General features: G+C 38.9%; 1 protein-coding gene across 3 annotated transcripts in view; it reads left to right on the top strand.

Annotated features, from left to right (window-relative positions):
* Positions 1–15050, top strand: part of TET1 (tet methylcytosine dioxygenase 1) — a 77282-nt gene that overhangs the window by 17150 nt on the left and 45082 nt on the right. For all 3 annotated transcript variants that reach the window (XR_012674247.1, XM_075154207.1, XM_075154206.1), the window contains one exon: positions 12205–14740. Coding sequence is in view for 2 of the 3 variants with exons in the window: in XM_075154207.1 (XP_075010308.1) it covers positions 12205–14740 (2536 nt within the window). In the remaining variant the exon portion in view is untranslated. The remainder of the gene's footprint in view (positions 1–12204; positions 14741–15050) is intronic.

Here is a 15050-nt window from a genome sequence, read left to right as displayed (position 1 = left end):
GTTGCGGTTGGTGGGGTTTTCCTTTGTTTTTTGGAGGGGAGGAAGGAGGTTGGTTGTCTTAAATTAGGTTTCATATTTCTGTCAGCTGCAGTAAACTTAGAAAAAGCTACATAATTTGCAGACTTCTTTACAAGGGCATTTTTAGAAATATGACATTCTGGTATTTGACTCTCTCTAACCTGGCTTCTGTTGTTGTTGGGACTGCCGTGTAAGGTGGTATTGTCGTATCTATTGAATTATAACTTCAGCCTTTAATTTAATGATCGGTAGTGATTGAGGGCATCTGACCAGTGACACTTTCAAAATTTTAACAGGATATTTCCTTTTTTTTTTTTTTCTTCTTTGTATTTTGCTTCAAATAGTATTGTAAACTTTCATAAAGGAGGATTTGTAGTACTCTCTTCCAAGTAATACAACCAGTAATACAATACAGGTCGGACAGATAGAAACATTAAGGCTAAAAGTGATACATACTATTATACTGTACCTTTAATTTGCTCTTTGTCATTTTCCACATTTATGTTTTAGTGCTTTTTTCTGGTTCTTGTGGGAGGAGTCATTTAGGAAATTCTTCTGTGCCATAAATACTGTATTAGGTTCTCCATGTTTATTTTGAAAGAACATCTGAAATATTCATCACTTCTAGCAAGCAAATGCTCATTGAAGAAAGAGTCTTTGTGAGTTCATGGTAATGGATGCTAAGGAAGGAATATACTCATGGTTTTTCTTACCGTTTACATTGTGTGTTTTCCCTAGTTAGGCAGACAATTCTTTAATTTTATTCCTGGTAATGGAAAGTCTATATAGAAGGGATTCATACTTAAAAATTAATTTGCCTGCACTCCAAAAGGCATATTATACACCCTGCTTCACTTACTATGATTTTCCTTTTAGCCACTTAGCGGTGTTCTCACTCAATTTGGGCAGTGCAATGCACCTCTCCTTAACAGTGGGGAAATGTTTGTGATCACATGCAAGTTTATTAACACAGAGCTCAGAAGAATGGGACAGTTGAACATGGCATCATATTGTCAGGGAAATCTACAGTTATCAAGTATAGACAGCAGTGGCACCAGTAAGGAAACCTCCCACAGGTCAAGATACAGCTGATGAAGAAGTACAGTCCGTGGTCTTTCTACTAGGTTCTGTGGAGCCAAGGCTACCATTTGGATGGCTGCAGATGTTTGCTGCGTTGACGGAGAGTAAAAAAAAAAAGAAGAAAAAAAAAAAAGGAAAAAAAAAAAAGGGAAGAGACTGTGGGAGAGATCCAGAATAATATATGCAGTGCTAAGTGAGTATTATAACTGCATGCACATTCTTTGTTCTCTGACTGATTCTGTTTGCGTGTTTATGCATAAACACTATAATGGTAATCGTGTGCGCCAGAAAAGTGCGAACGATGCCTGCTAAACTCTGTAAAATCCGTTCAGTTTAAGCCAAGCCAAAAGCCGGAGATGACTCAGTATCTAGAACTTTTGGTTTGTTTATAAACATCATATTAGGAACCAGTAAAAGTTTCATTTCCATCAAAGCTACAAATGCATACTTGAGCACTCTTAATTTTTCTCCTCCGCACATAGAAAGCATAGTCTTTCTTATCAAAAACAACTTTAAAAGATAAAGTTGGTTTGGCTGACCTGCTGTTGCCCTTTTTACGATGCAGTTTTAGTTTTGCTGCTTAAATAAATTAAAAATATGCTTTTTTGTCAAGCTCATATATGTGTTAACAAGAGTTAAGGAAAGTAACTGCTAATGTTCACGATAATGCTTTGAGTGAGCATGGATTGAACTGATTTTGAACATTTATTCTAAATTATGGTGTATGTTTTTAGTGCAAAATATCTGCCAGAATATTTAGCTGGAAGAAGTTAAATTTTATTACTTTTTTTCCCCTTTAAAATAAGATACGAGCAAGTCAATGGATGGAATTGTATTGCTGTGGAATTTTACAGAGGAAGAAAACAGAATGGTGTAATACAAGTTGGAAAGGATGTTGTCCAGAAAATACTTACCTTATTCTTTGTGTTTTTTTAAAGGGACATTATCACCTTGGAACGTGTTCCTTCAGTAAATACCAATTAAAATTGCTTTGAGTACTAGTTGAAAGTGTCTGCCTATTTCTTACGTCCCTTTTTGCTCCCTTTTTTTGATGGGGAGAGCTTACTTCTGGTATGTGAGTGACCTACACAAATTAGTTAACTTTTATTTTTAAAAATAAGGTAAATAAGTAACTTAGCTGTTACCTAGATTTTTTAAACGAAGTTATCATTTTTTGAATGAAATGTTCTTCTAATTTTGACTGTTTTCAAGCTGGATGGGTGTCTATCTAAATGGGATTAAATTTTTTTTTGCTCTTGATAGGCTCATGCACCTCACTTGATGTGCGCAGGCATGATTATGGTTGTAATTTCGTAGCGCACTTCCACGTGCAGCCTTTCCAGCGCTTCCCAGGTGAATGCACTCGTGTGAACATACGGAGCACTTCCATATTTTGTTTGTACAGTACTGCTAAGATTACTCATGTCTGTAAACATTTTTTGAATGGAGTCCTAACAAAGAAGGCCTTTGTAAATGGTCTGTAAATTATTAATCTCACTCTAGTAATTTTCTAATTGTTAGTTTTTCCAGCCAGTTTCTGGGGGAGTTGAAGCCTGTCCCTTGCGGACTTTTTCCCGTGGTGCAGAGTGGGCTGGATAGGATGCAGAGACGCTCTCCTTTCCTTGCTCCGCGTTCCTGCAGAGCTCCCTTGCGTCAGCGCTGCTCCCTCTCCCACCCACCTCCTTCTCAGGACCCCTGCGCTGCTCGCCCGGCAGCACTATCATGCTACGCTTTGCCCCCACAACCCAACTCCCCAAAATGTCGAAGGAGAAAGGGACGCTGTCCTTTGAGAGGAGGACAGGGAGGAGTAGGGTTTTCTGTTTTAACTCACTTGTTGCTTAGCAGAGCAGTTGTGAGGATAGCGCTGCTCCTCTTCTTCTCAGGGAATGGTGGAGGCAGGGGCACAACGAGGCTGGGAAGTGTTGAGTAAGGCCAGGCTGAACCTCGTGATTACGGTGGTTTTGGAGGGTTTTTGCACATCTTGAATCACCATTTATTTGTAGATCTTGACTGTCACTGTGTGTTTTAGTGCAGCGCTGGGTCTTCCACTTTAGTGGATTTAGAGGTGGAGCTTCTTAAAAAGGTAGAAAATGTGTTTGTGATCAAAAATGTTATAAAACAATCAGTAAAAGTAACATAGTTTGTGGGAAGGAAGGAAAATGTACATGTGTAGATGAGGGTCAGATGCATAGGTATATTGATACCTTGTATATTGATACATTGTTCAGGTGTTCTTAATGAAGTTACAGCATTATGAAATAAACACTGGTTTCCTATGCCAGGTATGTAGTTTTGTTGGTATTATTTGTATTTACTACTGAATTGTGAGCTTTATTGAATACTTGTACTTGCTGTATGTAATGTAGGCACTGAAATAATTGAGATGGCTTTGCAAATTCCGGAAATCTATTGTCAGTGTTTGCTGTTTGTCCATACATTTATAGATAGTAATATCTAGAAAATGGGCACTACTTGTTTAGACTCCGATACCATATTGCTAAGCAAATTTATTGCTTTTAGTAACTGATGTGGGAGAAAACCAGTGAGAAGCCCCAAACTTACTTGAGTGGCACTAGATTTTCACTTCTGTGGTTTTTTCTTTCTGCGATGTTATACTAAGATTTTTATATTTAGTGTTACTGAGTATGAGAAAGTTAATTTAGCAGATACTACTGCAGCAAACTTTCTCCTTGGCATTAGTAGGAGCCTTGCCTATGTAGAGATCAAAAGATTTAATTCCTACTATTAAATGTCAAATACATGAAACTTAACCAATATAAAGAAAAAAGAAAACAAGAATTACAGATAAGGAACTAACAACAATCACTTTTCATTAACTTGTGTAGAATTAGTATATAGAATATATTTCGCTGCCCTTATTGTCCTAGCAGCTTTAATATTAAGCCTTTTGGAATATTAGGATTTTTCAAGGCTGGCTTAAAATTGAGTGGTTTTGTGTCTTGACACTTGACTGTGAATTCTTTTCTCAATAAGTGTTTCGTCGGTGTTGTCTGTATTGTATTATAATGTAATTGATGCTCTGTAGTAAAATTTGGCTCTTCGTTTAATCTTCCTAAAATAAAGGTTTTGCTGAACTTGTGAATAAGAGGAAAAATTTGTGTGTTTAAAAACATAAAGCATTTATTTTTGTGACAGATGATCACTGTCTGAATTCTGCAATGCAAACACCACTGTTGTTGCAGTGCTGCCCCTGAACAACATTGCTGTTATTCCAGTTTGCGAGTGAAAGTTGGTACTCCTGTAAAAAGAAAGTGGAAGCTACATACAGTGTAAATTCCATTTTGAGCTTTATTTAAAACCATAGGTGTGCTAGCTCTGAAGAGAAACATCATTTGACATTTTTTAGGCTTTTTCTTGTCATGACGATAAGCAAAACATAGATGCAAAATCCTGAATAGTGCTGCAGCCTTGTAGCTTGGTGGCTTAAGTGATCAGCATGACTATTTTTCTTTCTTTTATCTGAATTACCTCTGACATACCTGCCACCAACTTTTCTATTGATAAAGAGTATTAGTTATTCCTTTTAGTCTTGTGGCCCCTCATCGGCTTTAAAACCAGGCTAGAATATACCCATAATGTAGATGTTTAAATTTGGAGGAGGCTTCTATGTGACTTGTTGCAATGTGTATTTGGGACCTGTGCTGATATTTCAGAGTGAGGGGAAAACAGGGTGTATGTGTGTGAGGTCTGATTAGCGTTGTTAACTTACGGTGTTGTGTGTCCTTAGCAGATCTGGGCTGAGAGCAGCTACCAGCATGTAGCAACTTGTAAATAATGTAATTGGTTGTACAACAGATGGTTAGGCACTTAAACTGGGTCCTAAATTAAGGAGCTGAGTATCTTCCTGGTTAGATTATAGGAACTGAAAAATTATGTTACCTTAGCAGTTCAGATCTTTACTGAACTGAAACTTGAAGGAAAATTATTAACTTGTATCAGTTTGGTTCACATATGGTAATGCCAGGCAAGATCATGGTGATCAATTGGTTCTTGTTCTGAGAGGTTGTGAGACTGTATCAATTTATTTGGATTAAGCATCATGTTTTAAAAACACCTCAAAGAACTTGAATTTGAAAATCCCCATGGATGAAAAGTGCATCAAAACACCTAACAAGATGCTTAATAGATTCTTTACTCTTTCTCTGTCCTGCTGCAAAAATGTGCCCCGTAGTTCCAGTCCAGACTTCTCTGTCCTTAACTTGAAGTCATTGAGTCTTGCTATACTTTTGTCTGCTGGAACAAGGAGCCTTCTGTTATCAGCTTTCTTTTCCACATAGACTTAGCCCCAGTTTGTGGCTTTTCAATTTTCTTTGGTAAATTGCGGAGTAGTGAACTTGAGGCTTTCACTTCAAGATGTTTCAATCCTTTTGTCACTCTCGTGGTCCTCCAAGCCCCCTCCAGCATAGCAATGTCTTGTTTGAATTGGGTATGCCGGAACTGGATGCTTTATTCCACTAGCAGGTGCAAAAGTGCCAAGTACAGGATAGAAAGTAACCCGTCTTTTCCTAATTATATTGTTATTTATGCACCCAAGAATCTCCCTAACCCTTTTGGCTATAAAGTTGCAATAGGAGTTTCTATAGTTACTGTGCAGTTGATTATTGACTATGTTAATGTCCTCCTTAAAGCCGTTGCTTTCTAAGATGGAAACCTGCATTTTGTAAATATAGTCCCATACCTTTGTTGCTAGATACATAACTTCATCTTTAGCTGTATTGAAATGTGTGCTTGCAGCTGGCTTGCCAGTTAATTTAGGAAGCGTCATGTCTGATCTTTTCATTATTTGTTATTTTTCTATCAATATTAATTTCACTGTTCTTTCAGGTCGTTGCTAAAAATTATATATAGCTGTGATCTCTTCCCTGAAGACCCCATTATAAACACGGTGATGATTCTCCATTTACAGTTAAGGGCCAGGCAGTAGTTTCTTAATGCTACAGTGATGGTTTCATAAATGAGTAGACCACAAGAGACATTAGCTAGGATGGATAAATTCAAAGACTGAATTTCTTTCATCTCTGCATTTGAGTTAAAGCACATTAGGGAAAGGTTGTATTAGGGAATACATATTGCTGCTGACTGTATCATTTGTCTTTTGTGGCTTAATTGAGTGCTATATTTTCCAGAGCTGCCAGTGTCTCTTTGAGTGTCCAGTTTCAATACTGAAGACAAATGATTGAATAATTCAAAACACCAGTAAAAAACAAACCAAACCCAAAAAACAAACAAAACAAAAACCACCAAGCAAGATGCTTGTTTATGTGTGCTTCTGTGGCAGCAAATGTACTGTAATGTTTGGGTTTTTTTTTCTTTCTTAACACATCCACTTCTTGGGTGCCTGGGTAGCAGAATGGGGCATCCTTCACTTGGTATTTTTTCTTGCTCCTGTTTGTAGCTTTCACAACCTAGAGCTCAGGGTTGATGGAAACAATAATTTGAGTTTGTGGGTGAGAGAGCCTATTTCCAAGTAGTAATCGAATAAATACACTTCTCTGGGGGTCACCATTTGAAACCTATAGAGCCAGAATTAGTATCCTGTAGTTTCTGATTTTGTTAGTAAGTGCATCCTTTAGGGGTTAATAGTGTAGATCTTCTTTGTAAGTGGTCTCACTGAAGTTGTCACAGAAGGTGGGCAGGAGGACTGTAGTGATGGTGTAGGAGAGAAAATGAAGAGAATAAAGATGTAAAGACTTTAAGGCCATAAGGTACTAATTCCTCATGGAAAGACAAGATAAGGAACTTTTCTGATGGGAAAGCTGCCTGGTGTTTGAAGAACATGGCAAAGAGGATATAAATGTAGATAAAATGGAGGTGAAACTGAGAAGGAGAGAGCTAAGCTGTAGCTTTGAGAATGTTCTTTGCTGTTGTGGCTACAGATACCAAAAAAAAAAACCCCACCATCAACTAGAGCAGACTTTCCAGCTGTTCTAAGATCCAGTGTGAAATGGTACCTGCTGTGATAGTCAAGTTGGTGGTACCGGATGGGTTTGATACTCAGAGGCAGAGGAGTTGGGAGTGAGGGCAATCCCTCCAGGAAAGCCCGGGCATCCTGAGCGATCTCTGCCATGTGTCCCACGTAGGGTCGCTTTCTCCAGATTTGCAGAAGCTCTTGTTCCCCTGAGTTTCCGTATAAACTAGCCTCCGTGCTAAAACTTGTCTACATCATTTTGCCAAGAGTAGAGGTTATTTGCTTTGATTGCAGTAGCTTCTAAAATGCAGAATTATTACCTTTCCTGTCCCTCAGTGCCATCTGTGAACGTTGTTCTCTTGAGGAACAAAACATCTTGTATATGCAGGCTGTGTTACATTAATAAAGGGTCCCAGTCTGTTTCTCTGCACAAAGACCTATAGAAAATGTGCCTTACCTGAGCTGCTGTAGAAGTGCAGTATACTAAGAGACTGTTTCATGTCCATGGTTGTTACGCAAGTGTGGTGGTAATTGCTTTGTGCCTCTGGTGAGGTTCATGGGAATATGCCCCAGCTTGCAGCTTGGCCCCTACTCAGCTGTTCTCCTCTCCCTGCTGGTAGCCTGCGCGGAACCCTGCTCGGGCTTCGGCCTTAGGCAGCAACTTAGAGCACGTTGCTCTTGTCTGCATTACGGTAGTCAAATATGTGTGGTCTTAAATAGAAGTTTTTCCTTAAATGTATTATTGTATCTGCATTTATTTTGGAATGCAAAAAACCTTGGCTGTACTTAGAAGGGGGCCTATACTTTCCACAGCATCCCGCCTTACGTTCCTCTCTGTTCTAAGCAGTGCACGGCTTTCTACATAGCACTCGACATAAGCAACTGTTTCTCCACACCTGTGCTCTTCGTCTCCCTATCCCCCGTCCTGTCCATATCTTCTCTCCTTACCCCTGTATGTTGGTCCTGTACAGTGCAGGTCCTGGATTCCACTGAATTTCTGCGTCCTGGAGAGCAGACGCTAGAGAGCAGGAATAAATTGCATAGGAGTAAATTGCTGCTGGTGGGCTGGCTGGTGCTTTTTTACCTCTTGGTGAAGCAGCGACATCTGACAGTTGGACCATGAATAAAACACCCTGTTCGATGTTAGATGAAGTATGTTTGGGGTTTTTTCCAAACAGTTTTTCTGAAAGAAAACTTTTGTTGTGGTATTTGAGCTCTGAGGAGCTGCCAGCTCTGTGCCAGCGTGGAAGGGCATGTGGGGCTGGCTGTGTGGCTGCAGACACTGCGGCAGGTTCCAAACTTACCCATTGCACTGCAATAGAAAAGAGATGCAAAGTGCAAGTGCTTCTCACCCACTTGTCTTTTTAGGTTGATGAATGTTGTGACCTTGGAAGAACTGCCTTTCGGGTCATCCTGGTTATTGGCACAAGCTAGGAGGTGCAAGTATTTTTTTGATCTGTTGGGTACTGTATTCTTGTGGGGACCTCAGCAGAATCCTATAGAGAGGGGTGGTTAGGGGGATTTGGCATTGGTTGTTGTGTAACTTGTCACAACTTGCTCGTAGAGCCATTTTATCGGTAGTTGATCTGGGCATCATCTGTTACCTCTGGTTTATAGGGCAATTGTTTCAGGTTGTTTCCTTTAGTACAATATGTGTTGTTACCACCTATATAGGTTTGAAACAAGAGACATAAACCTATGGCCTGCCCTCGGTTGTACAGAAGATGTGGAAATATCTTTAGGGTAGCTTTAGCATTGTATTTTGATTGTGAATTGGTGAACTCTTAGCATTACCTTAGAAGCATCTTGTGTTAAAAGAAAAGTTTAATATTAAAGTCCGACCCTTTTCAGAATGGTGAAATGATTTGCTGTAACTGGCTTTTCATGTGTGCTGGAAGCATTAGCTCATGGAGTGAATTTTTTGTGTGTGTGTATATGTGTGTGTGTGTGTATGTAAGCGAGAATGTCTGTTCGAAGTTTAAGTAATACAGCAATGGCTACAGCAGACTGTATTCTATGGTCCCTGTCCTAATAGCACTATTTACGGCAGAGTCTAAGCTTGAGCATGATTTGTTAGTGTTTTATGCCTCCAGATAGAGTAGTGTTCTCCTTAATGAGGAAGATAGGAAATTACTTTTATTGATCCAGTTTATTTTTCAGCTTTTCATTACACTTGTGTACAAGATTAGAAATCAATCAGATCAGGTTTATGTGCTTAACTTCCATGAACTTTAAGACTGTTGCTTGGAACTGTGATATCCTTGTCTGTAGTTTTCACTACATTTTTTTTGAATCCTGATTTAGGACTTGAAGATAGATTGCTCTTAAGTTGTTCAGCTGCAAAAGGTTTTTGCTGAGCTATTACTTTTGGTCTGCTAGACTTATGTTGAGGAGACGAATCAAATGAGCTCTGCCCCTGGTAGTGTGTCTGCATTTCTTTTTATATTGGGAAACAATAACTTCGCATATTAAACAGAAAAGGCCACTGGAAAGTCTGGTAAGAGAGGAAGGAAAAAGGTATTTTTTAGAATTCATTGCAGTTCAGTAACAGAAGAGAAAAAGCAACATAGTGCTCAAAAGGAAAAGAGTTTGTTTAAAAAATAAAATATCCGATTTTATAATAATATTTATTCTTTGTGTGGAAAAATAAAATATGAACTAAATCATGCCAATGATATGATTCATCTGGTTCTTTTTTCTTCCTCATTTCATGTGGGCAGCTTCCAGTAATGTTAGTGGAAATTATGATGTATGAGGAATAATTTTACTTTAAAAGTAATCCCACTTTACTGCTGGGATCACTGGGGTCTTATGGGGACACAGCACTGCACCTATGCACTACTAGCAGATTAGGGAATATCCTATTTTTGAACGTAGCAGTGCTTTTTGGTCAGATGAAAGTATTTTATTGAGGAACAACATAGTTAAGAGGGAAGTGTGGTGGCATTTTTGCACTTTGAGTGCCGTCAGTGGGCTCTGTGTCAGATCTTCTTACCTCTGCTGATCATGGATGGACCCTCCTCCTTCCCCCCACTTCTCATTGCTCTCAGTTTACCAGACTTAGATTTTTTTTTTTTTAAATGTAGTGAGTGACACCTCCTAAAAATGAAGGGAATACAAAAATGTGTTGTCGTGTTGAAAACGTACAAATGCTGAGGAATTATTTTAATCTATTTGCTTCTATCTCCTCAGCCTCCTAATTGTCTAGTTAGATAATTTTTAATAACAATTTTGCATCGTTGAGACAACTTTTGGACTGATAGAGATCTTAGATACGCTTTTGCTGAAGAAAAAACAGCAATTTCATATCCTAGTTCTTTCTGAAGTTAAATTAAGGTAATTGAAATTCAGCTTTTGCACAGGTATAGAATTACGGGTTTTTACTTTTCCATGGTGGACCCTTAAAATATTTTCTGGGACGGTTGCAGAGGCATGTGTAATGCATTTACCCCTGCTAACAACAGAGCTGCTTAACTGCTTTTGTGGATCTCTTAGAAATTGCTCAGTGATCCCCTGGGTCTGTGGATCAGTGATTGAAAATCCCCAGGATCCAGAGGAGTTCGGGCTCACAGACCATTAGTCAGCATCTGTGTGTAATGAAAAAGCATTAAATAAGGTATCTTTCTTTCTTAATGTAATTTCCATAGGTTTGACTTAGCTGCATAGGTGCTGGATGTGTTTTTACATAGCATTTCCATGAGAATTTATGGTGCCTCTCATAATATCTAGGGCACGCTATGGATTCCCAGTTTTGTTTTTTATCAGTCGGGAATCAGTTGAGAGGTGAACACTGGGCTCCAGATGGAGCTGGGTCCATATGCCTTGTTTTGCCTGGGGGGTTCTGGCAATTCCATCTCGATGGTTACGATTAATCATAACTCTATTTTGCATTTGTTCTTCTGAGTTATTTTCTCAGAGAAGTCCATGTGCTTTAGTTGGTGTGACCACAAAGCCATGCCTGATTTATCTGAATGTTTTATATTAAAGTGGGTGCTATTTTCTGTGAACTGCTAAGAAGTACTGTGCCAACATATGGTTAATTAACCAGTTGTATTGCTTATATCTGATTTAAAAATCAGTACTGGTTTTCTTGTTAAGTAGGGCTTATGGCTACAGATTATTTAAATAACTCTTAGATGTTACAATAAGATTAAGTATCAGCACTGTCTGTTGTGGCTTAAAATTATTTTTTTAAAGAAAATTTAATATAAATAGAAATAAAATTTGATAACGTAATAAAAATTGGATTCCTGCCTTTATTGCTGTTTCTGCCCGAGTTCCTGCCTTAATTTTTTTTTTTTTTAAACTTAAATTGCATAACTCCTTACTTCATATCCATAATGCTATCTTAAGGCCTGTATACATACTCTTTCCAGGACACAATATTCTGACTCTATGTAGATTTCGTCATTGCTTCAACCACGTGAATTGTTTAATTTCAGTGTAGATCAAGAATATATTTAACCAGATATTAGAATTTAGAGTTTACTAAAATACTGTTAAGGGTAGCTTACATGAGAGACTGTTCAGAAACCTGGAAGCTGCCATCTAAATACAGAAGCTAAACACAGTGTTTAGAGGGTAACTTTCAGGTAAGCTAATGTTAATTGGCTTTACTATCCATTTCAGCGTAGGTTTTGTCATTTTTTTTTTATAAGGACTTGAAACTAAGCCTGAAAACCAGCTATTCTTGCTAGACTGTCCAGCCAAGTGTTGTATCAGTTTATTGGTCTAGCCAAATTGGTATAATTATACCGAATTACTACTAAACTTTCTGTGGTACAAGCCTTTCGATTTCAGTCCTGCTTTGAACTCAAGAGAGGCTTTCATCTGCTTATGCAAATTCATTAAAAATTGAATCCTTAGATCTGATTCTAAATGCTAACATCCTTTCTCTGTTCATTCATTTCTTAGTCTCCCACCACCACCACATGCAACACTTTCTTCCTCTGGCCCCCGCAACAGTGGGGGAAAATAGCTATAAATATGGATAGGGTCTTTAGGCTTCAGGGTTTTTTATGACTCCCTGGGTTTTTTCCCAATGTCTGTGCCTGTGGTTAATTAGGATATTCCTCATATCTGTCAAAGTAGGGTTTAATTGCTGTAAATCTTATGCTTCTTATTTTTAACGTTTTTGAACAGCTGTTACAACAAATTTTTTTATTATTATTTTATAGGCAAATTTAGAAAACAAACCAGTAAATGGCCGCAGACCAGAACTCATGGAATGCAGTATATGTGGTCATGGTGAAAAATACAGGGTGAAAACAAATCAAACAGTACCCATTGAAAATGTGCAGTCTAAGGAGAAAGAAAGAATGACAGGCTTAGAAGCAGAGAAGTGGGCACATAACGAGAAGCCATCTTTTGGTGTCTATGTCAACGGAGATATCCATGGAACTGTGACAGGCAACGAACACTTGAAAAATGCTGAAGACCGTGAAAGAACAGTCTCTCCCAGTCAGTTAGCTGAGCCCAAAAAATCATTTGCACAGACCATCAAAAATGGCATAAAAACCCTACATTATTCACCACCGGAAGCAGTTGCTTCGCTGAAAAAAGTATCCGTAGAGGAAAGGACAGATTTGACAAGCAACTCCCATATGCAATGGATGAAGGGTACCAATCTGAATAACATAGTAAACACTCTGACGACTGGCGTTGGCTGTGTTCACCCAGAAAAACAAGGAAGTGTTTTAATGAAAGAGGAAAACTGCACTTGCAGCATCTTTGAGGATTCTGATAAGTCAGTTTTGCAGACGGGTTCTGTTTCAGATCTGCAAGAAAACTTGTGTTGTCCTCCACTGCCTCAAGAGGAAGTGCATGTAGGGAAGGATGGCTTTAAAGTACCTAACGCAGAGACACAGCGTGAGGATTCTTCACTCCAGCCAACTTTCTTGTCCCTGATTAAAAACAGAAATTTAACTGTAGAGCAGGTTGTAGCTATTGAAGCTTTAACACAGTTATCTGAAGCCCCTTTAGAAACCACTTCACCAGCTAAAACTGAAAGTACTGAATGTATGGAAGAAACAACTTCCAACTTGCTCTATAGTTATAAAAGGGATATCTCACCCTCCTTCACATCTTCTGCATTAAAAGAAATCAAAGACACTTACTTACAGAATGAGCAACAGCTCTTGGCTTACTGCGCTCACTCGCAGAAGCAGCTCCCTAATAAGGCAGTGTTATACAATGGCCAAAGTTCAATTTCTGAATTGCGCGATAAACCTGCCAATCTGGCTGGTGAGATGTATAAATTACAGTTATCCTCAAGAGATACCAAAACTTTATCTGACTTAACATCTAATGCAAAATCGTTTTCGGGATATTCTACCAAGAAAAATTATAGTCATGATCCAGTCACCGTTGCACGGTATTGCAATGCTTCACGTAATGTCCAGCAAACAAGTAACAACTTGGAAACTCTTGCCCAGTTAGAGCAAAAGCCAACCTGTAATGATTTGAACTTGGAAGCTAGTTCTTTGATTAAAGAAGGAGGAATTCACAGCCAGGATGAAGAGGATGTAGCTACACAACTAACTCAACTTGCAGCGCTAATTGAATCAAACCAGGCAAATCCAGAGCAGAAGGATGACATAAAGGCATCACTGCTTAATCTAATATCACACGAGAGGCAGCCAAAATATAACCAAGATGTATTGCAGAAAAAAGAATCTGTATTTTTTAGGCATAATTATAGTTCCTTACTGTTAAAGCAAAAACAACCAACAAATAAAAAAGGAAATGCTGTACCATGGAAACCAAGACACAAAAAGAAGCCTCAAGAAGCACGCTATCAACAAAATAATCAAAACCAGCTAGAGCTGTTGTCATGCCAGCATAGCGAGTTACAGGACATTTGGATATCATCAAAACTGCACAAGCTTGGTCAAACCATGCCACAGGACTCCAGAATAGCTCCGTCTGAAAAAAAATCTCCAAGAACCAAAGTACAGAGAGCCCTGAATCAAAATACTTTAGCATCACAAGAAAAAACTAGATTATTTCTCCCTCAAACGCAGATAAAATTCCATAGATGTTTACCTGAGGTACCGCAAGAGAAAAAAAAAGACAGGTTGTTTGGCTGTGAAGTGGTGAATGAGCAAATGAAAACTGCAGGCTCCGGTGACCCACTAGGCATTGATCCACTGAAAAATGAAGTTGTTGCACGTAACCAATATAGCGACCTGTCCTCCCGTAATCCTCTGGCTGTTTCACAGTTGAAAACAGCATCCTTATTGAACAGACCAAGTGAAAACCTACAGATGTTTACAGAAAAATGTAATTCTCAGGTACAGCAAACAGCGAATGTCAGTCAGACGCATCCTTTGCCTCAAACTTTTAATCAGTCTAACCTGAGAGCTAACGAAATGCGAAGTGAAGACAAAACCTATATTCAGCAGGGTGCTGTCGAACAACAAGTAGATCCGAAGTCGCAGGTGCTGCCTGTTCCCTGTGGTGGGGCCCAGGTACCAGGTTCTGTTGAAGCTCTCAGGAATATGGAGTGTGCGGGCGAAGTGACCGTTCTGACGTCAACCAGTTTGGGTACTGACCACCCACAGAGCACAGGCGACTCAGGGTGTTCTCCAGCAAAAAACACGCTCAGCAGTTTCCTTGAATCACCTATGAAGTTTCTTGATACCCCTACAAAAAATTTAATAGATACACCTACAAAAAAAGGACAATCTGAATTGCCAACTTGTGACTGTGTTGGTAAGTCATTTTGCTAACTTTTGCCTGTACCTTTCAGGTGGAGCTGTGTTCATGTTGCTTCCTTTAACGTGAGGAAGTGCACTTGATATACTTAGCTGTTGCAAAAGGATCAGTGTTTCGACATTAGGAAATGGGAGGAAATTATTTTTTCCCTTTCTGTAACTTTTGCCTGGTGTTCTTTGGGCTTGCAGAGCACAGCAGAATTGAGTATTTTTGGTATTGCAACTGGCAGGTTTAAATTCTCTACTTAAATTTAAACCCAGGAGGAAAAGGAGTTTTTCTATTTGTTGTTTTCTCATTGCTCACTTGT

This window comes from Calonectris borealis, chromosome 7 (assembly GCF_964195595.1).
Source record: "Calonectris borealis chromosome 7, bCalBor7.hap1.2, whole genome shotgun sequence".
NCBI lineage: Eukaryota > Metazoa > Chordata > Aves > Procellariiformes > Procellariidae > Calonectris > Calonectris borealis.
This window is presented reverse-complemented; position numbering and strand designations above follow the sequence as displayed.